The following is a 17,301-nucleotide window of genomic DNA, read 5'->3' as shown; positions in this document are numbered from 1 at the left end:
CTTTGTCTCTTAGGGCTCGTTCACACTTGACTGTTTTACCAACGCTTGCCAAACGCCCCTATAGCGTTTGGCAAGCGTTGGTCCGGCGTTTGCGGAGCATTTTTTTCCGAGCGTTAAAAACGCCCCACAAATGCCTCTAATGAAGTTTGAATGTTGTTCCCGCAACCGCGTCGCAACCGCACCGCAAACGCCGGCCGGGCGTTTGTGGAGCGGCACCATAGACTAGAGTAGGAGGCTTCAACGCCTCCTGACTCGACCAGAGGCGTCCGTTTTGCCACAACGCTACCGCTCCCGTTAGAAGAGCACCATGTGCTGCAATGGGCAGAATTGTCCGAGGCGTTTGGGAAGTGGTAAAAACGCTTCCCAAACGCCTTTCTGCCGCTAGCAAACAAGGCTAGTGTGAACGTAGCCTTAGCTGCAGGCTCAGTTTTGGTGGAAAATCTGTCCAATGTCACTCACCTTTTCCTGCACTGCAGGAACCCTCCGGAAATGAGAGATCAGATTATCGTTCATCAGATTAAACACTGTTCGTTACAGTTATGTTGGGGTGGTGCTTCTCAAAAAAATCATGGCACTCCATTTTTTCATAATGAATTTTATGGCATCACAGCTAACTTCCTCCCTGCCTTCCTCTTCCTCAGTGGAATGCTCCTCAATAAGCCCCTTCTGCTGATCACTGTGGAGTTCAGAAAGTTCTTCCGTGGTTAGCTCCTCCTTATGTTCCTCAACAAGCTCCTCTATGTCTGCACCATCGACGTACAGACCCATACTCTTGCCCATGGACACAATCTCCTCCACTACCTCTGCATCAGACCCTTCAAAGTCACGTTCAGTGACACATTCTGGCCACAGTTTCCTCCAGGCTGAGTTTAAGGTTCGGTGAGTGACATCTTCCCAGGCTTTGTCAATGAGGTTGATGCAGTGGAGAACATTGAAATGTTTCTGCCAGAATTCTTTCAGACTCAAGGACGTCTCTTCAGTGACATTAAAACACCTAGTGAAGAGCGCCTTTGTGTACAGTTTCTTGAAGTTGCAGGTCACTTGCTGGTCCATGGGCCGCAGAAGAGGTGTCGTGTTGGGCGGGAGGAACTTGACCTTTTTATGAAGTCATACTCAGCATCCATATCATCCACCAAGGCTGGAGGGTGTGCCGTTGCATTGTTCATCAGAAGAAGGCACCTTTCAGGCACTTCTCTTGCGGAATTTTTCAAACCACCCTCTATTGGCTTTAAATTATATATATATATATGACCCAACCAATCCTACCCTTAACCCAACCGAAAATGAATCATTCTAACATAGGTGTTCGTTTATGAACCAGTGGTAATGGATCGCTGCTCAGTTCTCCGTCATTCTCGGAGAACACAGTTTTCCTGTGAATGCAGTTTATGAAGCAGTGTAGATCAGTTCTCCAAAGGAAGGGAGAACGGTCTACAAACACTGGAAAACGGCTGATTTTACTATAATCTCGTGAGATTACAGTAAAAGATCAGTTTACTAAGCAGAGGTAAATTATCGCTTCTTAGTTTGCGAGAACACAGATCGCCAATGAAGGGCTGACATCGCTCCTCACTGATCTCCTGAGTGTCATAAACTGTGAATGACCAGAGAATAGCTGCGATCCTCTGAATTGCAGCTATTCTCTGTGTCATAAACGGACACCATAACGACAAAACAAATCTATTAACTTAATGAGCGAATAAGAAACAAAATGTAATGAATTTTTCCATTGTGCACATCTCTAATCAAGATATCTTTGACTGTCATTGGAGGGTCAAGCTCAGGATTGATTAGAGAGAGATCCACTACAACTTAAGGAAGTCTCTGACTGCTCTTGCAGTCATAGATCTGTCTGGTTGCTGTCATGGTACCAACAATTATCTAGGAGCTGCTATTAAATACAAAGGAGAACTAATATATTATTACTTTTAAAATATCAGTTCTCCTTTGTATTTTTGAGTGGTATCTTCTACCTGTAAACTCTTTCCTAGAGGTACAGTAAATAGACTAAAGTGAATGGCCCCCAACCTATTTTTTTTCTGCACCATGCACCAAGAACCATACCCTGAGATAGAAATGTTAGCCTGCCACACTACCTAGTAGGTCATTCTGCATTATAAGACAGAGGAGTGCTGCAAGAAAATTCCAGCAGGAATGTAAAGTTCAACCCCTAATCAAAAAAAGAAAAAGTAAATTAAATTAATGATATTTGTTTTGCAATGTTTTATTGCAGTGCTCTCCACAAGGTGTTTAATAATTGTGTAGAACATAATTTGAACATGTTAAAATGTCTCTTAGTCACTAGTGTAACTTGTGCATCACTCTACTCTCTCCCAGGTGCTTAAGTGGGTTGAGGAAGCCATTCAGGCCTCTAAGGTTCATCTGCTGTCAACTGATCACGAGTCTGGAGGTGAGAGGCAATGGCAGATTCCATTCGACCCAAGCCTTAAAGAGGTTACCATATCTCTGAGTGGACCGGAACCTCTTATTCGAGTCACTGATCCTACAGGTAAGCCTTGCGTACTGCTTTATATAACCTAATGATTGTTTTGTGTGTGTGGCAACTATGTTTTTGTTTTAAAAATAGTGATATAAATATTGCCTAGCATGTATTAAATCTCCAGTATACATGCTGTACCCTTTTTATATTAAAGATTTTGCCATGGAATGCCTAACTTAATTTTGTTGTTAAAATCAACCAAAATCAAGGTGCTGACATCATCATTAAGTGACCATCCATGCTTCGGTGGAGAAAGGAGTACATAGGAAGTACTGTCCTGTGCTACAAATCCCAGAGTTAAATGCACCAGAGGTAACTCAGCCAACTAGTGGGATAACGTGGACAGGATGAGCAGCAGCTAAAAGGCAGTCAAACAGGCAAAAATAATCGCTCCTGTTGCATTTGGGGGGCAGTACCACCACCAAGCACAACCAATTCAAGCGACTGGTTGCAAAGGCAAGCGGTGTCAGCTGATCCTTTGCAACCCATGGTGGATTGTTTTTCACAGACAATGCAAGGCTAGGCTATGGACATTTAATTATTTACATAATGATATCAAACAGCAAATAAGCTTTAAAACAAGTCCTTACCAATCAAAGTAGCTGCATCTACTGTGGAACATTTCAGCCTCAAAGTTCACAGCAAAAGCACTAAAGCCTTTGTCTAGCCTGTTCAGCTTTTCCTGGGTTCCCTTCCCAGCAGTGACTCTGCAGTTCAGCTCATGCTACTCCCCTCCTAGCAGTAACGGAGCTCACCCTGCTTCCCCATAGTCACTAATGTAAACACAAAGTAGATGCGCTGGAAGGAAGAGCAGGATGAGCCAAGCTGCTGACTTAAACAGCTTCAGTACTACTAGTGTGAAAATGATGCTGTACCAGGGACGTGCAGAGATGTGATTTTCTGTGTATCCCCAGTACTTGGTTATGAAGCCAAGCCCATTTCATTGTGCCAAGCATCTGCCCCAAATTTCTTTTAAGTTCACTGTGGCACACTATAGTGGGGTGAAACAATGTAATGAAGTGCCCAGAAAGGAGGAATACATATAAAGCATGACCTGCAAGAGACAAAAAGTAAAGAAACAAAAGCAAGAGAAGGGACTGGCTTCATCCACAGTTCTATATAGGAGTGCCACCAGAAGCTTCTGTGATGGAAACGATTGATCATACAGGTTAGAAAACCTGATATGACCATGCTGGCAGTGGCCCTCTCTTCTGGTCCCTACTTTTGGTCTCCAGGCTTGATCAGTAAAGTGTTAGGACAGAGTTCTTCAGTAATCCCCATTCTCATTCTAACCTGAGCAGAAGAGACCTTCAAACCGTACAGACTAATGCTTCTGCATAACACATGTGTCTGAGGTGAAGATGGGGACAAGGCAGCCTTGCCAATATTCTTTATGACTAGATCTTCAATTTGGTGTATCCAGTGAACTGAAACTCCTGGCATTATCTTCTACATGTGACAGAGTGACTTTAATCATGTATCGTTTCCTCTGCAGTTTCCCTTTTCTGTATTTTAATCAGTCGGGTTATTCTAATTTATTTTGTCTGCGTGCCATTTATCTCTGTCAACTAGGAAACTGTACAGTATAATTCTTTGATTGAAGTCAAAATCCCTGTAGTCCCTATATTCCTGTCTTGATTGTACTGTTATAATCTTCTCTCTGCACTTGGCTACCATTAGTCGGAGAAAGGCTCTGACCCTCCCTATTTCTGTCCTGGCAGGAAAAGTGCTGTCTGTGGGCCAGGGCCTGGAGGAGCTGCTCAGTATCCCCAATTCGGCTCTCGTTTTAGGACTCAAGCCAACTATGCCTGGAATATGGGTCATCAAGGTAATGTCTAATGGCAGCTGAGTCTCAGTGCCGAGGAGTATGTACATAAAAAAGTTGTCATACAAACACTAAAGCCCTGGGATTCTTTAACAAGGAAGATTTCAACACAAGTGACCAAATTAAAGCCTCCTTTAAAACTTTAATGTGATAATGAATTCTGTTTTGTCAGCTTCTTAGCAGTGGCATAGGGTCTAATGAGGACGCAAGTGTCTAGACGAGGTTATTAATGTGCAGTCATGATCGGGTGGTTACAGCTGATAAGAAAATATTTCCCTCCTCACTGGCTTCCAACTGGAGCAAGGATTTCCAGGTCATCTGTCAACTACATTCAGAATGCCAGGATAAGCAGCTGTTCACTTGTAGTAGCCCAATGCCTAAACAAGGGCTCTTTAAAGGGTCACTCTTTCCAGCACTGTTTTCTGAGTGTTTGGCAGATACTGCAGAGCTAAATAAACATCAGTAAAATAGGAAATATAAGTCTTCTCAACAAGACAGCTTTAAATACTCCCTTCACTATCTGAAATTAGTACATTGTTGATGGAATTCTGCTATAACAAATAATTTTATCAAAACCTCAAATGATCCATCTTGCAGCTGAACCCTAGTGCAAAGCAGTAATCCCCACATCTCTAAATGATGTATTTCAATTAGAGCCTAAAGAAATCTAGACATATGTACTGTTTGCTTTATATTGTTCTGTTCAGCCTATGTTTAGGGATGAATGAGTAATTTTAGTAAAAATCACCATGTCATGAAATTACCGATTCCGCTATCCCTATCTGCTTAGTCAAAATCTGGTTTACAAAGTAGAACATTTCTACTATGAGGCTAATAAGGGTACTTTATTGAGTACAAAAACAGGTCCAGGATAGATTAAATGACCTTCTGTAACCATCAGGAGCCATAACCAACCTTCCCTCAAAAGGGGACGTTCTGCTTGTTGGCATCCTCCCCCCTTTATGGGCACTATTTGGGGGGGAAGGGGGAGTGGGTACCTAGTTTTGACAGGTACTCACTCCCACTTCTGGCTGAGTTTGCTGCAGTGATCTCTAGCTCCACCTCTTTTCCCTTGTGGCCTTCTGGGACACATCACTGGTCCCAGAAGATTGCGGGACCAATCACAATGAGCAGTGCTGCTCATGCGCGTGCAATAGGAAACCAGTAGGCTTCACTGTTGGTTTCCCTTAGTTAAGATGCTGATGCCTGCATCCAAAGCCGATTAAGGACACCTGGACATGTAAGTCAGCAGCTACAGTATTTGTAGCAATCTGATGACATTGGTGTATCCCAGTAGACAAAAATGGGACTACTGGTACAGGGATTCATGTAACACCTACATCCCCATGCCTGAAAACACGGTCCTGCACGGGTCACTCATGGAATTGCCCTGTGTGTACGAGGCCTTAGCCTGGATCTCCTCCCTGTTCTAATGAAAATGTATGTAATGTTTTTAGCTGAGAGTCTGCCTTTGTCTATACAGAGGAACTGTTGTACTGGTTTGTCTTTATTTTATGCTTCCTTTTATAAATATATGAAACTTGAAATGCTATCTGTCTGGAGTGCTGTCCATTATTTACAGCATTTATCTTGTAATGCTTGTACAAGAAACAAAGGTACCCCAACAGGGGTAACATTAAATGCTGATGGTTGCTGTTGTGTTAGGGGGTGCTTTACATTATGGGGAGCACCAGAATTTACTCACGTCTTTGGTGGTAAGAGCTTGGCTTCAAACACCTAAGCTGGTCATAAGCTAGTAGAAATTTGTATTAAAATTTAAATTTTCAGAAAGTTTGATTGATTTTTTTCAAGTGGTTACTGGGGTCAAATTGATATCTGTTTTCAACCATTGTGACAAAGAAATTTGAAGGAGCAGGATGTAAAATTTTCCTCAAACAAAATTGTGGCTTTGAATGTGGTTTTCATTTGGAAAAATTATACAAAAACGTAATTATTGTATTGAAAGCTGTTTAAATATGTTTGGTATTGCATTCAAATAACCAGTCTGGACAAAAAGTTAATGGTTTTGAAGCAAAAGTGGACTTGATGATGGCAAGAAAGAACGTTCGTACAAAATTGTACTAATGTATGGCTAGCTTAACAGTGTTGTGCTGTCAGCGCCAAGAACTAAACACTAAGCAGTTATCAAAAAGGGTCAATGACCCTTCATGTTAAATCTGAATTGAAGTGAATTCACCCACAACAGGACGCACTGCAGCTCCACCACAGGGGGCAACTCGGACTGAATATCTGTGTCCAAGAGGCCTGTCATTCTGTGCCCCCAATTTTTTTTTCTGAGGAAAGGTCTCTTTGAAGTCTGAATTAGGTTCAGTTTATGATTTTGTTTATTGTTTCTTGGTTTTCATTCCATTGCTCTTTGTCAGGTCTCTCATATGTTGTAGGCAGGCAGCTCATTACCCTAATGAGGCCAAGCCTCCAACAGAAGAGCTCATTTCATTTTTATTGCCTCACACAGACCTGGCCAATCTGCTATAATCAAAAGGACCTCTAAAACATAATTGAAAGAGTTACATTATGTGAAGGGGCCACTACCAACAATCATAATTGTATTGTGCATGTAAAATGTATCTAAATTTCAAACTTCTTTAAGGAGTTTTGGATAGGGTATGGAACTGTTAAGCCTGCCATAGACAGACCGAATCTTGGATGGGTCAGCAGGGACCGGCCGAGATTCGGTCCATCTATGGGCAGGCTATTGGTACCCAGGTCGATCCAACGATCAACTCGAGTACAACCAGCCTGTCGGATTTTTTACATGCAATTACTTCTGTGGCTTGTAATGGAACCGACCCAGACTGCGCTTGAGTACTTCTGTTAGAATACCGCTTCCCCATCCGAACAACGACTACAGACACCACAGCCGACCATACACAATTAGACGACACCAGTCTTGAAGTAAACCAGGAGGTAGACTACTTTATTTGAATACAAGATATATACACTCAGTGGACAATCCACCCTCACTGCATAATGACACAGGGCAGGGCAATCTACATTTAGTAAAAGGAGCAGACTGACCATTTGGAAACTCGGGCACTGCCCCTGGTACCTTTTTTCATAGGCTTTTTTGAGTTTGGGCAAGGACACAGGGGCCCCATGATCCCCTATTGCCCGGGGGCCCCATGAGTTGTCAGTCTGCCCCTGTTTGGTAACAAGAGACACACAGGTATTCAAACTTCACACCAGCAGACAGTCCCATCAGGCTGCTGGAGACCCCCCCCCCCCCACTAAGCTAATACACATAAACACATACATCCCATAATAGTTTAATAGTTGCTCCCAAGCCAGACAGACAATAGAACAATGTGATGCAGCCACATAACATTAAACAATTAACAACCCCCACCTATCTCCTAAACATGTCTACACAGTCTGAGACAAAGCCCACACAATATTAGGACAGATCACCCTGTACACCTAACAGGCACAGAGTGATTTACACATAAGAGGGATATGGGGAGCTGAGACAGGGGTCTTCCCACCTCTCCAAAGTGAGCTGGGTTCCATGGGCCCCCCACCCAAAGTAACTCCCGTCACATGGCTATAGTAACTAACAGTATTCATTGTGTTCTGCCAGCCGGGAAGGCTCCCTGCCAGCAGAACACAATAGCCCTGTGAGAAGGATTCCCCCATCAACACTGGCTGTGTTAATGGGGGAATCGAGTGATTTCCACCATGGGTGGAAGGAAAAAAATTGTATCTTCTATGGCTTGCCTTAGAAACCTTATCAGGTTTTAATTGCAAACTGGGGAGATTCACCCACCCTGTTTGTCCTAATGACCATTTGTCCATAAAGTAAAGAGAAATGTAAAATTTTACATTTGTCACCAGAACAGGTCGGATTTTGGCCACATCTGTCCAAGACGAAATATCCCCTTGTTAGGGAGAGCTTTTTCACTTAACTATCTGTTGCAAATCTGGGGAGACAGGAAGTATAGGTAAATCTCCCCAAGGGAAACACATATAAAAGTCACATAGAGATCCCAAGCCTTTCTCACTTGATACAAAACGAACAAAAAAAAGTTACAATATTTGTGTGCTTTTGAAAGACTGAATTAGAATAAAAAAGCTTAAAATTCTCAACTTGAAATGATATCAAAGGATGGGACTGGTGTGTGGTCCTCAAGTGATTTTGGTCCAATTATTTCATTAAAAAAAAGTTTTTTTTATGCCAATGAGATCTAAAATAAAAAAAAAAATCACTGAAACTATTTTTTTTTTATGCTAAAACCAAAACTAACAAACATACCACATACATGTTTTGTATGTTGTATAGTTAGTGGGTTTTTTTTATGGGTTAGATTTTGTAACATCCTTTGTCACAAACTTTCAGGTCAAATCTGGACAGCACATTGACCAATGTGTGGTTTGTTTTGGACATACTGATCCGAGAACACTATGCAAACCTATTTTAAATCATTTTATATTTTCCTTAGTAGCTGTTTTTGCTCCTTATCATTTTCCATTGTTTTTTCTGATGACTTTTGCTAAAGTTGCACTGATCTCTGAAATTTGTTTTTTAGAGAGAATGGCAAATGTTCAGCAGCTGGGACTGATTTTGAGAATTAGAAGGCGCTTTTGTTCACAGCCATGACATACAATATTCCACCGTTTAGGTTTACTTTCAACTTGCTGATGTCTGTATTTACATGCTGCTAACTGAGCTGTGTTGTATAAGTAATTTTTTTTTTTTTTTACATTGTTGGTTAGGTTGATGTACCTTTGTTATGCTTTTGGAGCAGTATGCTAGCCTTCAATTTCCCATAAATGACTAGGCAGTTCTTGGAACCAACATTATGTGCATGGATAACCTTTACAGCAAATTTCATGCACTTATTAAACCCAAAAATTAAATGTAATTTAAATTTACCACCGTAAAAAGTAGTAGTCAATATAAAGCCCAACTACTGTCAAAGCTGCAATAGTTTCAAATAAATAGAGTGGAAAAGAGCTAGAACCTCTGTGAAAGTTTTACTGCTGTTTTTGTCCCCGTTTGGGAAATTTATCTTCAATTCCTAATTATTTCATGGGTGCCAAACAAAGAGGAAGTGAGATAAAATGTCCTCACTTCCTTTATATTTGACAGACTGAACAGCAAATAATGCCTCTAATCTCTCTGCTTTCAGTTTATTTGATGGGTTTGACACAAACAGCCGTAAAATATATTTTTAGTAGGTTGAGGAAGATTTAGAACCTCCATCAAGATTTTATCACCGTCTGTGAGGGAGAGGTCTCTAAAGTTTCTCTCCAGGTCATAGGTGTCAGACAAAACAGAACAGAAAGGGAAATACCCTCTATGGGAACCCCAACAGTATTTAAAACCTAAAATCACAAACTCTTCAGTGGGGACAGGTTTTTAAACTTGCCTGACATTCTAACCCTTTAAAATAATGTTTTTGATGGCATTGGGCTTTGACATCAACATTCTTACGGTGGCCATACACATTATTAATTAAAAGCTTAAACAATGCAACACATGCAGTATTTTTAAACATTTTAGGATTGACTGAACATATTAATCAACAGTGTAAGCTCTCAGTTATAAGTGTAAACAAATATTTGGTTGAATTGAATTCTGATCAGTTCTCCAACACACCAGGGGCGGACTGACCATTTGGAAACTCGGGTACTGCCCGAGGGCCCGGGGTCAGTAGGGGGCCCCATGAGATGCCCCTGGTATCTTTTTCATAGGCTTTTTTGAGTTTGGGCAAGGACACAGGGGCCCTATGATCCCCTATTGCCCTGGGGCCCCATGAGTTGTCAGTCCGCCCCTGCAACACACTCAGCTTTTCAGTTGATGAGAAGGAATCAGTAAAAATCAATCGAGAGCTCAATAACCCAGACAAATAGAGGTTTTTTGTTTTTTTATTCGATCAGCTTAGTTGCATGAAATGATTAATGCTTCTATAAAAGCATGGTTGGCTACCTTTTAAACATAACTCAAAGTTGTAGTTTACATTCAGTCAAGTCAAGGGTGATAAATATTTAATTATTTCTTCAGTAAATACATTCATCCAATGCACCATATTATTGGAGAGGAAGAGCTATAACTGGATGATCCATAGTTAGCAAACCAAATCTAAAGGTTTCTCAGTTTTTTGAACAGGGTTGTATCTAAATGTTCAGCTGTCCTCATTCGTCTATGGCCAGATAAATGGAGTAGCCTAAGGGGCATTGCTGTGCTCTAATTCATAGCTTTTGAAGCTGCTAAAATTTTGGAAATTCAACTTTTGGGCTCAGAGGATTTTGCGCATTGCCCTTACTAGATGCTAGCTTTAATTTTTCTGGTTCAGGTTAGAAAATACATCTTTTAAGAATCTCTGTCAGGACTTGTCTTAGTTGTTGCTTGTTTTCTCTTTTTATCAGATTGGCAGCATTGGGCGTCATACTGTCAGAGTTACTGGGGTTAGCACATTGGATTTCCGTGCCGCTTTTTCAACAACAGCCATAACTGATCCTGGACGCGTCATTGAGCGGCCCATTCAAGGTAATCCCAGTTTAAACAAGAACTATTATCTCTTGTTGTTTTTCATAGAGACATATAGAGGATCAGAGAGAAAAAAATTAACTGGTCTAGTTGCTAGCAATATCAACATTACATTATGTCCCAATGATACAGTCAATGACACTCCAGATTATTATACTGTAGGGGGGAAGCTGCTTATATTATGCATGTGATTAGGTCAGTGGGGTCCCTTTGCTATGAGACCGTGACTTTGTTCTGGATGAACAAGGTGACCGTTTCTTTAAACCATATTAAAAATTCAAAACTGATCCCTGGTGAGAAAGAGAACTTACAAAAATTGAGTGGTTTTGCATATATTTTCTATTTATTATAATAAGGACTAAAAACTTTTTTTTCTATTTTTTCACTCAAGTAAATATAGAATATTTTGTATTTGAATTTCCTTTCTCGACAGTTCAAGCTCCAATTTATTAACCATTGAATGGTTGACCCCTCTCCCCCTAGTTTTATTAAATTTAGTTTTGGATAGACTTTAAAAGAATACCCTGTGACAACAGAATAAAAACTGATCAGTCATCACCAGGAGAGAAAGTCAAAGACAGAAATAATAGATTGACAAAGGTTTTTTATACAGGATTTATATAGTGGCAACAGTTTGCTCAGCGCTTTACAATATAATGGGAGACAATACAGCAACAATACAGTTCAATACAAGAGGGATAGGAGGGCCCTGCTCCTTGAAGCTTACAATCTAGGTTTAACCATCTCCCAATAATTTCATAAAATAGGTTTTGTTATAACCTGTGTCCTTAAAGGAGAAATTTTACAACATTACTATCCTGACAAAGTGTTTGAGGAAATCTCCACAATTGGCAACTACAATAAAAATCTGAGAGAAATCCTATCTATGCTTTCCCCTATCCAAAATGTGGAGATAAATTGACTGAAGTTGGACTTTAATAGATATATATTCAGCTGATAAAATTAGCCCCACCTCTAATTATGAAGTACCATAGGACTTTGTATTGTATCAGTCATCTTCACTATGTGGTTATGCACTTCAAACTACACAGGACACTGATTCTGTATGGGTTCTAAGTGCTTTATTATTGATGTACTTATATATATTTATTTTACAAACCAATAAACATTACCTTGAAAAAGAAGAAAGTAAGAAATACCATGGCTAGAATTGCTACACTAAACTGCATATAAAGAAACAGAAAAAAAATTGTGCAAGGTGATAAATCAAGACTGCTGCACCCAAAAAAATGTCCAGATACAAAACAAATGTAACCCTTTATTCAGGTGCACTGTCCCAGTATAGCATAACTGCTATTTAAATTAAAATGTGCTAACAACTCGTCTAAGTGTAAAAATTCATAACATACACTACTCAAAAAAATTAAAGGAACATTTTGAAAACACATAAAATATGCTGGATATCTGTACTGATATAGACTGGGTAATATATTGGATTTAGGTCAGGTGAGCGTGGGGGCCATTCAATGGTATCAATTCCTTCATCCTCCAAACTGCCTGCATACTCTTGCCACATGAGGCTGGGCATTGTCGTGCACCAGGAGGAAACCAGGACCCACTGCACCAGTGTAGGGTCAGACAATGGGTCCAAGGATTTCATCCCGATACCTAATAGCAATCAGGGTGCCATTGTCTAGCCTGTAGAGGTCTGTGCGTCCCTCCATGGATATGCCTACCCAGACCATCACTGACCCACCATCAAAATGGTCATGCTGAATGATGTTACAGGCAACATAATGTTCTCCATAGCTTCTCCAGACCCTTTCACATCTGTCATGTGCTCAGGGTGAACCTGCTCTCATCTGTGAAAAACACAGGGTGCCAGTGGCAGACCTGCCAATTCTGGTGTTCAATGGCAAATGCCGGGCAGTGAGCACAGGGCTCACTAGAGGACATCAGGCCCTCAGGCCACCATCATGAAGTCTGTTTCTGATTATTTGGTGAGAGACATTCACACCAGTGGCCTGCTGGAGGTCATTTTGTAGAATTCTGGCAGTGCTCATCCTGTTCTTCCTTGCACAAAGGAGCAGATACCGGTCCTACTGATGGGTTAAGGACCTTCTACGGCCCTGTCCAGCTTTCCTAGAGTAACTGCCTGTATCCTGGAATCTCTTCCATGCTCTTGAGACTGTGCTGGGAGACACGGCAAACTTTCTGGCAATGGCACGTATTGATGTGCCATCCTGGAGGAGTTGGACTGCCTGTGCAACCTCTGTAGGGTCCAGGTTTCGCTTATGCTACCAGTAGTGACGCTGACCCTAGCCAAATACAACACTAGTGGAAAACAGTCAAAAAAGATGAATAGGGAAAAAATTGTCAGTGGCCTTTACCTGTAAAACCATTCCTGTTTTGGGGGTCATCTCATTGTTGCCCATATAGTGCACCTGTTTAACACCAAAGCAGCTGAAACTGATTAATAACCCCCTCTGCTACTTAACTGACCAGATACTCTGATTAAAAGTGTTCCTTTAATTTTTTGGAGCAGTGTATATTTCCTGAACACTCCAATGCAAATCAGTTAAATAGCTATATACAAGTGAAAACCCTGTGCAAATAATACAAAACAGCTCACATATATGTGAATGTATTTGTTCTATTTAGCTGTTTCAGTCAGTTTTGTCCACAGCATTTAACACGATATTTACATGGTAAATTCTATAGCCGATGCAATTCATTAACTATAGAACTTTGAGAAACTACAACTGTAAAGGCGTTCTCTTTAAATGGTGGTTATCTGTCTCCTCTTTCCCTTAGTGACCTGGTTCTCTAGAGATACTGATTTGCCTGAGCATGGTGGGGAGCTAAAAAACAGTCTTTGGTATTACATTACAATCACATATAATTATACATAGAGAGCTGACTTTATTTCCTGCTTGTGATGCTACTGGCCAAATTGTCATTGATCAATTGTGACAGTCTCAATATTTTCTTTCTCTGGTTGAAGGTATTCCCATTTCCGCTTTGATAAACTGCACTGGTCTCCCTCCACCGGGATTAGTGAATAGCCTGGACCTCCTCCGCGTTTCCGGAGATTCATACTTTTCTCTGCCAGCTCAGCGCTTACCATACAAACGTAGCAAACAACTTTGGACAGTTCCTTTGTTTCAAGCACCCCGTGGAAGCTTCTTTTTGAAAGTCAACGGCACCGACCATAATGGGCATCCGTTTCAGAGACTCTCCAATGTGGCATATACAAGCATAATACCAGGTAAAGGACTGACTGCAGATGACAGTGTTCTAAATTATGAAGCAACACAAAGGAGTCTATTTCAGATGTTGTTACTGTGGTTTTTGGTTGCATGAGACAGGCTGTGACTGGCTGTTGGAGCTTAGGGCTTGTGTAAAAGGTCAAATGCAGCATGCTTTCAGATGCATTCAGTTTGCATTTGAGATCAGTTCAGGGAGCCCCTGCGTTCCACCACAGGTGCATCTCACCTGCAGTTGACCCTCTTTTAAGCTGCATTTGACCTTCTTCTAAGCTGCATTTGACCTTCTTCTCCGCTGCATTTGACTTCCTTTTAATCTGCATGAAGCTGCTTCAGACTGCTTTGGCATTCCCATTGACTTGTATGGGGTAACAGCAGTTCTGAGGCAAACAAAGCCCATATACATTAGCCCTTATTTTGCTGTAGATCTTCCTCTACACATAGTTTGGCTGTTGCAGTCATGATTCTGCTGTGAGCTGGAACTCTGGATTACCCTTTGGAAGTGCATCCTTAATATAGTATAACAGAGAGCCGGCGGTGATACCATAATGTTGCAATCATTGGCCACTGGTGAATCTGTGTGTGTGTATGTGTATGTATTTGTGTGTGTGTGTATATATACTGTATATACACACAGGGGTTAGACCAAAAAATGGAAACATTACATGATTTGCAGGTTTGAAAGCCACTACATGTTTTGCGTTGAAAGCAGAAGTAATGTACCATTATTTTGCTTCTGCTGTGTGATGATACCTTTTGACATCCACTGCAAGCTCTGCTAGTAATATGCAGTCATGTCAGAGCTTACTGAGCTTCAAAGAGGGCAAATTGTTGGTGCAGCTTAGCTGGTGCTAAGACTGAGATTGAGCTCTACAATCACATTTGCAACAGCTGCTTTCTTATTCCGGGTCACAGTCTTGCGCAATGTCCTTTTTGTCTCTTTAGGTCAGTTGACTGTGTCGACTGCGCTTAGGCTCATCAGATGACATTTTACTGGAAACTGTACATGCCACCATAACCTTTGACACTGTACCTCGCGACACGGTAAATAAATTGACAGCGTCCGTCACAGAGGCACCAGCAAAGTGGCACCAACAATTTGCCCTCTTTTAAGCTCAGTAAGCTCTGACATGACTCCATATTACTAGCAGCGCACACAACGAATGACGAACGTGAGGCTGCCCACCTGTTATCTAGGTGTCTCATCACACAGCGGAAGCAAAATAATGTTGCGTCACTTCCGCTTTCAACGTAAAACATGTCATCACTTTCACACCTGCAAGTCACGTAGTGTTTGCATTTTTCGCCTAACCCCTATATATAGATAAATATAGAGAAAGCCTATTGTTCTGGACATCAATACTGAAATTTTACACTATGCTCCAGAAAATTGGACAGCAGTAAATGTGCTGCCTCAGTCCATGCCAAAATGAAAACATTTTACTCTGCAACATTTTACACCATTTATAATCTGCCTGTGCATGAGCAGTTTAAAGTACACCTGTTATAAAAATATGGAGGCTGCCATTACAGACCTCTCATTGTAAACATACTAGATAGTGCTAGGTGTCTGGCTGTCATGCTGATGGGCCTTCCAAGATACTAATCCAAAATAAGTACAAGGAATTCTGACTTTTTTCTTAGGTTTAGTTGACTGCATGCTTGAATCAAAAGTAGTGAAACCAGACATAGCCAGGCCATTGGCCTTTTCAAGAGACCGAAATGGCAGTCTCTGTATTTTTCTCTGGACAGCAGTACTTTAATGCTGAATAGAGAAACAACCTTTTGATTTGATGAAAGATCTATGAGATTTCTCTACATTTTGATTGAATGAGTTGATCGAAAGAAAATGATCATAGGCTGTTGAAAATAAAGTTGTGGCTGTAACGGACCGCCTGACGGCACCACTAGCACTCCACTGGTCAGGTGTCCCCAGAGTGCGGAATCTAAGCCCCAGAGTACTTGTTCACCAGGGCCCCTGATGGTGGGGATGGACTTAGAGTAACCCGAGACCAGGTCACGACTACTGAGTACACCGTCAGTGGTAGGGGTGTTCGCCAGGGGCTCCAACAGGGGAAAGCCTGATATGAGGAGGTCGGGTGACCCCGATGGGATGGATGGATGGCTGAGCAAGTGCAAGGTCAGACAAGCCGGGTCGGTAGCCGTGGGGATGGTGCGGTACAAAGCGGAGGGCAGAGAATAGTCGGGTCACACGCCAGGTCAGTAACAGAGTATCAGATCCAATAGGGGGCATCCGGGAGAGAGGTCAGGCAAGCCAAGGGTCAGAGTAGGAGAATACAGAGTGGTCAGGTACAATCCGGGTCAGCAACTTACAGGGTACAGGTACGCAGATTCAGGGAGCAGGTAAGACCAGAAGGCACTGAATGACAGCTCAGGGCCATTTAAATATATTGCGCCCTGCGCTGTCATTGGTGCCAGGCACGCGCCCGCGGCTCCTAGTGCGCATGCACGAGTTCGGACCGCCGCGGGGATCCCTGACAGTGGCTTTCCACACATTATTGAAAATGAGCCAAAATCAGTCTTACCTCTGCTTATATGGCCAGCCTAACTACATGCTTACATGAAACCTATGAAAAACCTTGGATTTAGGCATTTTATGGGTGACCATGGGCTTCGCAATACAGATGTCTTCCAGTGCAATCTATCCACCCCTCTTCCACTGCAAAAAGAAGTACCAGGTGTGCATAGTTTACTGAAGAGCAAGGGGAACCCTACCAGTTTCTTACATACAAGGGAAGCCTGACTATGCTTCTCTTCATTAGAGGCAATGCCACTGTGTTGGAAGGCTTAGCAGGCCATATTTGTATATACGGTACAAATACATTATCATCACACAGGGACATTGTAAAGTCATGGGTGACACAATTCACAGCTTTACAACAACCATGCATGGTGGTCCAAGCCTGTGTCAAAATCTATTTTCACGTCTTATCTTTTTCCAGATGTCCCTTCTGTGTCCATGCTGCCACATATTCAGGGCTTCCACCAGCGTCCACTGACACTAACCTGCTCAGTTCAAAGTGACATCCCCTTTAAGATTCGTTTTTCCAAGAATGGAGAGAGACTCGGAAATGAACTATTCTTTACGTAAGTAGAATCACTCTTTATTTGTACAGTTGATTTCATAAAAAGATCATCAAGGGGGACTTCAATAAAGCTGCAGCACCACTTGTCTGGTGTTAGTCCCTCTTGTTAATGTGGTGGGCCAAATTCATGAACC

At 41.8% G+C, this 17,301-nt stretch overlaps 1 protein-coding gene across 1 annotated transcript in view; it reads left to right on the top strand.

Moving 5' to 3' along the window:
* The window catches only part of HMCN2 (hemicentin 2), a 331,848-nt gene that overhangs the window by 51,420 nt on the left and 263,127 nt on the right, over positions 1-17,301 (top strand). Inside the window, exons 5-9 of the mRNA XM_089669045.1 lie at positions 2,338-2,509; positions 4,222-4,328; positions 10,713-10,833; positions 13,799-14,062; positions 17,024-17,168. Of these exons, the coding sequence (XP_089525171.1) occupies positions 2,338-2,509; positions 4,222-4,328; positions 10,713-10,833; positions 13,799-14,062; positions 17,024-17,168 (809 nt within the window). The remainder of the gene's footprint in view (positions 1-2,337; positions 2,510-4,221; positions 4,329-10,712; positions 10,834-13,798; positions 14,063-17,023; positions 17,169-17,301) is intronic.

The sequence above is a fragment of the Staurois parvus genome, unplaced genomic scaffold, assembly GCF_062004578.1.
Source record: "Staurois parvus isolate SC_StPar_1 unplaced genomic scaffold, SC_StPar_1.0 ptg000068l, whole genome shotgun sequence".
Lineage (NCBI taxonomy): Eukaryota > Metazoa > Chordata > Amphibia > Anura > Ranidae > Staurois > Staurois parvus.
Note: the sequence above shows the minus strand (reverse complement) of the source record. Positions and strands in the feature narration are given on the sequence as shown.